The following is a 9,229-nucleotide window of genomic DNA, read 5'->3' on the forward strand; positions in this document are numbered from 1 at the left end:
GAACCTGAGCCGCCACAAAACTAAGGATTGCCCCCTGTACACTGTCCCCATCACTGGCACCAGTGCTGCATCCTGCCAGCACTGAGTGTGGTCTTGAGCTGCAGGCAGGAGGAGGCGAGGTTAGGCAGCCTGGTAGGGCTATAGTGACTCACTGACCACTCTGGGAAGAGATTCACAGGACTCTGCTCTAACCACTAGACCACAAGTTAAGAAGAAGTGTCTTCTTGCAAGCAGCTACTCTCCAGAGAGACATCTTCAATCTTTCGAGGCAGGAGAGGATAAAGCTGTAATTGAGCTTTGCCAGAAAGCATTTCCCTGTGATTTCAACAACAACCTATCCGCTCCAGCCCTGAGGCATTTGGTGATCTCCAACCCCAAGCAAAACAGGCCATTCCCAGAGAAACTGAGGCTGGGGGAGCTGAGAATAGAGACAGGTGCCTTAAATCTCTATCTAATCTATAAAAGACTTAACTTCTTTCATGATTTCTCCCATGTGCTGTCAAACAGGCACTCAGAGCTTGGACAGGGGGACCCTCCTGCAGAGGGGTTGAGGTTTTCAGTCCAGCCTTGGCATAGCAGCTTTCCTGTCCAAAATGGGAAATGAAACTGAGACCCTTTGCAATCCTTCCTGGAGATTATTTTGGTATTCATTGTGCAAGCAAATCCCAGGAGCAGCACAGCCAGTGCTGCCTACAAGCTGGTCAAGTGAGGCTTTTGGTTTTCTATTACTCTGTGTGAGTAAGAAGAGAAAAGAATCTGGATGTATCCTTTGGCTCTTTTCTGGCCATCCCTTAGCCCTCTCCAGCTTGGTCTCAGGTTTCCAAAGTCAGATGGGCCTGGATTTTCATCAGAAGTCTTTGGTCAGGTTGTGCAAGTCAGTGGCCTCCTCAAGAGCGAGGATCAGAGAACACGCACTGTGACATGTGTGCACTCATCACTGCAGGCTGTGATGGAAATGGATACAGCACAGCCATTCTTTCCTCCTTCCTGCTGGGTCTGTTCTGCACAAACAAAGAGGCAACTGGTCCCTCCCAGAACTGACAGACAGCAGATGTCACAGATGTGTTGGACTCACAGACAGATCTGAAGGGTCTTCTTTGCTTGTAGCTTGGGTGACAGGCTCTTACCTGTTGAAACAGGTGCTGTGGGTACAGCTGACTCTCTTCTTGTTTCATTTTTTATTCTCTCTTAGACCTTCTTGCCCCTTAAGTGGATGGCTCCAGAGAGCATCTTCAACAACCTCTACACCACCCTGAGTGATGTGTGGTCTTTTGGGATTCTTCTTTGGGAGATATTCACTCTGGGTAAGTGCCCTGGAGATCATGGTGATGTCTGTAGTTCTGATAGCATGTTAGCAGGATCCCTTCAAAAACAATAAAAATGCATTTCTAACCCCCAAGTTCCTACCTTACCAGTCAGAGTAGCACTTTATTCCCTGTCTCCTTCTTCCCCATGCTCACGTTGCATTTGGAAGTGAAATGAAACAGGAAAGGTAAAAAATAAGAAAGTCTTGGTGTGAAATGCATGTTGGCTGGAGGGTGGCAGGCAATCCAGCAGCCTAATTCCTGCTCTCCCTGTACACCAGGAGGGACTCCATACCCTGAACTGCCTATGAATGAACAGTTCTACAACGCCATCAAACGTGGCTATCGGATGTCCAAACCCACCCACGCCTCTGATGAAATGTAAGTGCTGTCCACATGTGTTTGCCCTGGACGTGTTCTACACGCTACAGAAGCATTTCTGCCTGTTTTCCTCACCTGCTAACTCTCCGTTCCCTCTTGGCAGCTACAACATCATGCAGAAGTGCTGGGAGGAGAAGTTTGAGATCAGGCCATCCTTCTCGCAGCTGGTGGTGCTTATGGGAAACCTCCTGGTGGATTGCTACAGAAAGGTGTGTCCAAAGGACCCTGTGCTGGAGGGACAGAGGAGGGTCAGTGCCTTGGTGAGGGCCCTCAGTCAGGGTTTGGAGATGAGTGTTTAGTGCTGCAGTGGCAGAGGATTTTGCTGTGAGCAAGTCTGCATTAGCCAGTGAAGGTGGTTTGGGCATCGCAGGAACATTGCCGAGACAGCTGGCATCGCCAGACAGGCAGCTGGTAACTCAGCAACTGCGGAAATCAGAACTGGCAGGAGATCGAAATCCTGCCTCCAACTGTTTGGTATTTTGGAGCTGTGAAGTTGTGCTACTGATCTCTCCCTTAGGAAAGGTTCATGGCCTATCTTTGTTGGAGTAAGGGCAGATGAACCCAGCTAGAAGATGCCAGACCCTCTAGGAAAACCCTGGCAGGCATGGAAAGGATACACAACACAAGTGCATTCTCCCCACTCACAAGACCTTTCCCTTTCTTTGGTAACCTGCCCTGTGAGAGCAGAGGTACCAGCAGGTGGATGAAGAGTTCATGAAGAGTGACCACCCCGCTGTTGTCCGCACAAGACCCACGATTCCTGTGCTGAACAACGCCCGGCTTGCTGCCAGCTCCCCCACCAGCAGCATCCTCTACACAGCTGTGCACCAGAACGGGGGCGAGAATGATTATATCATCCCTCTTCCCGACCCCAAACCTGAGGCAAGCTGTGACCTCCCTCAGGAGGCCTCCATCAGCCGGGCCAGGTAAAAACATTGCTTCTGAGTGTTGTCCTTCCCCCCAGCTGTCCAAATCTGAAATGGGGACCTCAAGAGAAAAAGGGGATGTTCTGCTGAGGCACAGACTAGGGGTGGATGTACTAGGAGAAAAGGAGGGCAGTGTTGCCCCATCTGAGTAGCTGTGACTTTCATGAGCCTAAAGGAACCAGAGGAGCTGGGACATGAACTAAGATAGGGCACAATGCCACATCCCTGCACATCAGCCAGCACAGCTGACGACAAGCAACCCCACTCATGGAGAGGAGAGCACACAGGGAGCCATGTTCTGTAGAACCCAACCAACCGTGTGTTGTGTTTGAGGGCTGAATAGGCCCACCTGGTATGGTCTGTTCCCCTGTGGGAAGCTACTCAGAGTGGGGCTGCTGGGAGCTCAACACACTTCTCAGTTGCTGGGAGTCCTCTCTGACCAGGAGACTTGGGACAAGACATTCATTTCTCTCTCCCTCTTGTCTCCCTTCAGCTCTATGCTGAACGAGGCCAACACATCATCTACAATATCCTGTGACACCCCTCTGGGCCTCCGGCAGGATGAGGAGCAGGAATCCGACCCACAGCCAGGCTGCCAGGAGCCAACCACTGGACTCCAAGAGGTGGAGGAGAGTTTCCTGTAGTCAGAGCTGGGCTGACTTTGCATCTCCTTATGGAGAGGCCGGCTGAGGGGCTGACCCAGCTGTCACAGAGAGCCATGCTTGTGCTTGTACGTCAGGACATCCCCTCCTGTCCCAGCATTCCTCCTTCCCTCCTGTTTCCCAGTGTTGGGTGGGGAATTGAAGACTTTTCCCCACTGCCATCCCCTTCTCCCTTAAAAAGAGGCGGCTCAGTGCCAGAAACCCTCTATATCACTGCCACATCCTCCTCAGTGATCAAACCACTGCAGGAGGGAGACATCTCACAGACCAACATCTTTTCAATGGAAGACATGGGTTGGATCTCCACGAGACACCACTTTCTGCATTGCTAAGATGATACTCCAGCCTCTTCCTCCTCCGTGGCAAGGAGTTTCGTCCCCTCTGCACCAGCACTTCTCTGATGGTCTCAGCACCAGCCATGCTGTGGTTCTGTGGAATGCTGCTGCGACAGATAATCCACCTGGAGCCCATTGCTGGGGTGTAGAGAAACTGCAACACCAACCTTCAGCTGCTGGAGGTCAGGAGTACGTTGGATTCTCCTCCAAGCACAGTCAAGTCCTGAAGAGACCAGCCAGTGTCTGGGAGGTACGGAATTACCCTTTTCCTCTCTTGACAGCTCTTCTGTGGTGGATAGAGCATCACAAGCACTGCAGGTATTCATAGCTCTGGGGCATAGCTCGGCATCCACCTAGAGGCTGTCACACCCTTTTGTGCCCAGCATGGCACCAGGAGCTCCAGGGGCATGCCAGGAACTCCAAATGCCCTCACAATGACTTGGTTATAGAAGCAAAGAGGGCAGCCACTGTTGTTCGTGTTGTCTGTGTGGACACTAAGCTAATTATTCTCCATTGAAGATTTAAAGGGAACAAATATATTAATCCACTAGCCAGGGCCAGTATAAGGAAACAATATGGTTATTCATTAATCTACTGCCACTACACCCAGCTCATCTGCTGGGAAATCATATAACCACGCCAGCTGCAGAACCCTTGTGCCTTATCTTTGGGAAGCAAAGGCTCACCTTTGATAAACTGTTCACCCAAACGCTCTTTCTCAGGATGGGAGGGCTCACCGTTCCCTCCTGAGTCACAGCAGGATTATGGGCAGAAATAAGGATGCCAGAACACCAGCCCAGAGATAGCTCCAAAGAAAGAGAGGGAGCGGGGCTGGGAATCTCCTTGGTCACAGCTGAACTGGATCTCATGCCCTGCCACCTTCTGAGGTCAGGCAGAGTCCCTTGCAGCCTGCCAGGGCTGTGAAGTGTCACAGGGAACTGAGCAGGGCAAGAGGAATCGGGGAGGATTCCTCTCTCTTGGAGAGTGTTTTGAAAACTAAAAGGGCCCAGACCTTCCCCCTGCCTCTCACCTCCTTCCCCACTTCTCACAGATGGGTCTGAGGCTTCTTGTGCTCTCAGCTGGCACTTGAACAAGCAGACTCAAAGCAGGAGGAACACCAGGCTTTGGAAATCAGTTGTGAACCCCGCCTCTGCAGAGATGAAAGCTGGACCCCCAAAACCACAGGTCTGACACCACAGAAGACAGGTTTTTCTCTGAAATGAGTTTCACTTCACACAGAGCTCTGTTCACTGCATGTGCCCTACTCCCATTAACCCCTTCATTGCCCTACTCATGCACATCGCTCTGTGCATCCTACAGGAATTGCACAGGCAGGTTTACAAAATCAGAAATTTGATCAGCATCTTGCTGGGCTTCTGCCACCTCAGAGCCACTGAGAATTTATTTTGTTTCAAGATATGAAACTTCTGCCAGAAATCCCCAGCAAAACAGCTTCTGTTTTAAATTTCCTACCACTCCAGTGCTGCCATTTATGCGGCTGAAGGAGGAGTAGGTGTTTTGTGGGCTGATGTCCTTGGTAAAATGTGAACATAAGAAATAGCACTTTTATTGGCAGTCGGCAGAGGATATTTTCAGCCTATGTGGTCAGATTCCCCACCATCCATAGGAAACATACCGTGAATGACAGTTGTTTTTCCATCCTCTGTTCCTCCTGCTTGTAATGAAGGAGCCATCTCCTATGGCCACAGTTCATGAAACAATCCTCACTGCAGAGAAGCAGTAATTTATGAGATCCTTTGGGTCAGACTGCTTGATTTTTCTAACATGTAAGGTGCTTGGTAGGATCTCTGTCACTGCAACTTGAGCCCATAGGATGGCACATCAGATCATCCTAACAGCCCCTGTCTGCACCAGCTCCACTTTTAATTCATCCTTCTCTATCAAAGGTGACCAGAAGTACCCAGTACTCCAGGTGAGGTCAAACCTAGACCTCACACAGGGCATTAATAGTTCTGGTCTGTGCTGGTCTGGACTTGCCTGGTCCAGGCAAGATAGCTTTGGATAATATTAGCCTTTTCCCAGCCACAACATACTGAGAGCTTGGAGTCATCCTCTGACCAATCTAGGCACCTACGTCTTTCTACACTTCTAGCATTTCTCACCAAAATACACCCTGCTGTTCCAGACATTGGGTCATCAGCAAATTTTGTTAACAAACTGTTATTTTTGGGTTGGACTGACTAATAAAAATATTAGATACTTCTAGCAACAAGAACAAACTGTGGGACCTACTTTTACTACTTCTACCCGGCCCAAAGATTTCCCCATCAATTAACACCTTCTCACTTTCCCTTTGGCCATTTACTTATTTCAAAAATCCTATTCTAAACTTCATCTTGTACAGATTTAATTGCTAATTAAATTACTGATTTCCCACTATCAAACAGTTTCCACAGTCCTGAAAGGGGAAATGTCCCTGCTGGGGGAGGTCAGGTGTCCTGTCCTATTGCTGGGCATTAGCTACATTTGGATGTCTATTGCATTTTGTCCCATTAGTAGATTTACTGCAATTATTCTTTGCATTGAAACCTGTTCTGGCTGCTGATGGGATGCTAACCCCACCTCCCTATTCCTTCTTAAAGTAGGTACACCAGACTCTTTGCAAAACGGTACCATTCCCCACTCCAGAGGAATATGACCAAATACTTGCCCTTGGCCCTGTGATTTTTAGGGCTAAGTCTTGCACTTTGTGGTATTTTCCTGTCCTTACTCAACCTTTCACAGCACCTTTAGCAAGTTGCAGTGACCTGACCTTCTCAGCCAGGGACAAGCTGGCAGCTGGGAAAAGCCAACTTACTTTGCTAAGCATCCCTCAAAGAGAGGGCTTGGCAGAGCTGGGAATGACAGATCCAGCCCCACACTCCCTCTCTCTGCTGCCGACATTCCAGTCCCTGCGTGGCCTGGCAGATGAGGGCCAGGAGAAATGTTTGGCTGTTCTAGGCCCTTCAGTTTTGTAGCCATAATTTCTCCAGTGGGACTCTGAAGGAAACTGGTCCCACTGGGTTTTCTGTTTTGATGATCAGTATTTTTGTTTGGGTGTGTTTTTGTGTTTAGAGGTGGACCCAAACTGAGCCCCTTATGAAGGAACACATGCCACAGCTTGGGCCCATCTCTAGTGCAATATCTTTTTATTTGTAGGTTATATTTTACTCTACAGCTGTTACATTGTTATCAGAACCAGTATATGCACAATCCTACTGCCAGTCACTATTTCATACGTGTATCCCAGAAACTATTGCAGCGCTCTGGTGTCTATTTCCACATTTAAGGTGTTTCTCAGACTGATGTGTGCACAGGTTTTAATCCTTTTGTCCTTCTCAGTTTGAGTGTGTTATTTTCTTAAGCGTGAGTGTCACGTTTAGTGTTTGTTTGTGTTGCGTTAAGAAATCTAGAGCACAGCGGACTTTACTAGTAGGTAAATTGTCTCTGTTCACCTGCCAAGGGGACTGTGACAGGGTCCCATGGGGATGGGGGGCAGAAGTGCAGTCTAGATGTGCAGCCAGAGGAAGTCAGCCAGAAGTGAAAAGCAGCTCTTGTCTTTCTTCCCAGTCAGGGCTCTGGGCTGAGGGAGAGGCAGCGCCACAAATAAAGGGCACTGGGCTGTTAGGGCTTGCCTGTGGGGAAGCCCCAGGTCTGTGCAAAGCTGGCAGATCTGGGGAAGGGAATTTCACAGAGTGCTAAGGAGGCAAACCCCCTGTTCCAATGTGCAAGTGCAAGGAACAGCCCTGGTTGGGCTCCGTGCTTAGCTCAGGTTCCAGGATGACCAGGGAGCCTGGATACAGCCTGTCTGTGTCCCACTTAGAGAACACAAAGGTTGCCCTTTGGTAGCCCTCAGCAACGTCTTGGCATCCTTTGCCTCAGGTGGTTGCCCAGGCAGAGAGCAGCCGGGGCAGCTGCAGGTCCTCCCTGAGCACTGGGCAGCTCCAGAGCCACACAGGTCATTCCTGCAGCAGATCCCAGCCCTGCCTGCAGGCTGAGTGGCCAGTGCTGACTGTAACAGTGGAGGCACCATGTCACCTGCAGGACTTGCCCAAAGCAGGCCAGATATTGCTAAGAGTAAGATTTCATGGGCCAGCACATGGGTTGCTGGGCTCCCAGCATAGTTCCCATGTTTCACCCAGAGATCTGAGGTCCCTGGGAAATGCCAAGGTGGATCTAGTTGGCTGTGGCAAAGACAGGGGAACTGCTCCAGCAGCACTTTGGAGTGATGACTCTTGCCTGAGGTGCAAGAAGGCAAGGAAGCCAGCTTGTGCTTACAGGCCTCTAGTGTCCCATCACTCCTCTTCCTTACTCCTTCATGGATTCATTGTACCAGAACTGTAAATCTTGCCCAAAGTGTGCCCTCTCCCCATCCTGCTGTGCTGGCTTGCTGGCATCACACAGTTCCTCTGCAGCCTTTCTGAACAGCAGCAGCACCTATCTCCATGCTCTCTGTCAAAATCAGCATGAGGGCAAAGGAGAAAGCAGAGTTCAGACTAAGGTACCAAAGAGTTAACATTTTTCTAGGTTTACAGTTGTATTTGTAGAATTTGTACTATGTCACATTTATAGCCATGAGATATTATTTTTATGCTGTAAACTTTTACAAATACATTTTTAAAGAAAGAGTTTAAAAATAAAGGTGTTTTTCATTTTGCAAAGTTCCATCTCTTCCTTTATTTGCCTGCTTTTGGTTGCTCCTGCTCAGATGGGGCTGGGAATACAGCTTAACCCTGTGGTGGGTGAAGGCTAAGCATGTTAATACGCTGTGCATGACCCCAGTGCTTAGTGAAAGCCAAGCTGGGAGCCAGGCAGGGAGAAGCACTGCAAGGAGCAGCTGAGCCCAGAGACAGGGTAAGGAAAAGGGTCAAGATCTGCCCCATCTCTCTGGTAGCTGTGCAGCTTGTGGGTTATATGGCAGGTGGGTAGAGGGAAGGACACCATGAATTGTTCCTATGTATAACCCCACTGCCTGGGGTTTGGGCCAGCAGTCCCAGCTAAGGACTTGACTCCTTGGAGCATTGTTGGGTCTGTGCTCAGGTTGGGGTGGGGATGCAGGAGAAATGACAAACTGAACAGTGGCTGGGCTGAAGGAGATGGCAGATGCCGCAGCACTGATTTTTCCATGTAGTTCAATAGCTCAGGGCAGTGGGAGGGCCTGGAGATAGCAATAGGGCAGGGCACCAGCAGGAGCCACGCTGCAGCACACAGGGTTCCTCACATCCAGCTCTCCTCCCTTCCCTCTAGGATGAGGAATTTGCTGATACCCTCAAAAGATGCAACTCCAAAATCCTGGCTCCCCGCCCCACCACTCCCTCAGATCCACATGTCACTCTGCTCCCCTCACCTTTCCCCAGTCACCTTTCTGAGGCACTGAGGTCCCCCAGCCGCATGAGAGACAGGCACCTCCTGAGTGTTGCTCAAAGTTTTCTCCTCTCTCTAGCTCAAATTTAACTCTTCCTCCAAAATCCACCCCAAGCTGCAGAGTAGAGATGTTTGCATCTGCTCTGAGCCACATGCTTGGAAAGCTCAGGGTTGCTGCAAGGAGGGGTTTTGGACCGAGGTTCAAACATATCAGTGTTGATCCTGTTTTCTAGCTACGTGGTGCAGCCCCCACTGGC

At 49.8% G+C, this 9,229-nt stretch overlaps 1 protein-coding gene across 2 annotated transcripts in view; it reads left to right on the top strand.

Annotated features, from left to right (window-relative positions):
• The window catches only part of PDGFRB (platelet derived growth factor receptor beta), a 32,187-nt gene extending 23,918 nt beyond the window's left edge, over window positions 1-8,269 (top strand). For both annotated transcript variants that reach the window (XM_048319863.1, XM_048319864.1), the window contains exons 19-23: window positions 1,193-1,304; window positions 1,586-1,685; window positions 1,789-1,894; window positions 2,373-2,611; window positions 3,105-8,269. In XM_048319863.1, the coding sequence (XP_048175820.1) occupies window positions 1,193-1,304; window positions 1,586-1,685; window positions 1,789-1,894; window positions 2,373-2,611; window positions 3,105-3,255 (708 nt within the window). In that variant the 3' untranslated portion in view covers window positions 3,256-8,269. The remainder of the gene's footprint in view (window positions 1-1,192; window positions 1,305-1,585; window positions 1,686-1,788; window positions 1,895-2,372; window positions 2,612-3,104) is intronic.
• Window positions 8,270-9,229: the final 960 nt, after the last annotated feature.

Source organism: Corvus hawaiiensis, chromosome 15, assembly GCF_020740725.1.
Source record: "Corvus hawaiiensis isolate bCorHaw1 chromosome 15, bCorHaw1.pri.cur, whole genome shotgun sequence".
NCBI lineage: Eukaryota > Metazoa > Chordata > Aves > Passeriformes > Corvidae > Corvus > Corvus hawaiiensis.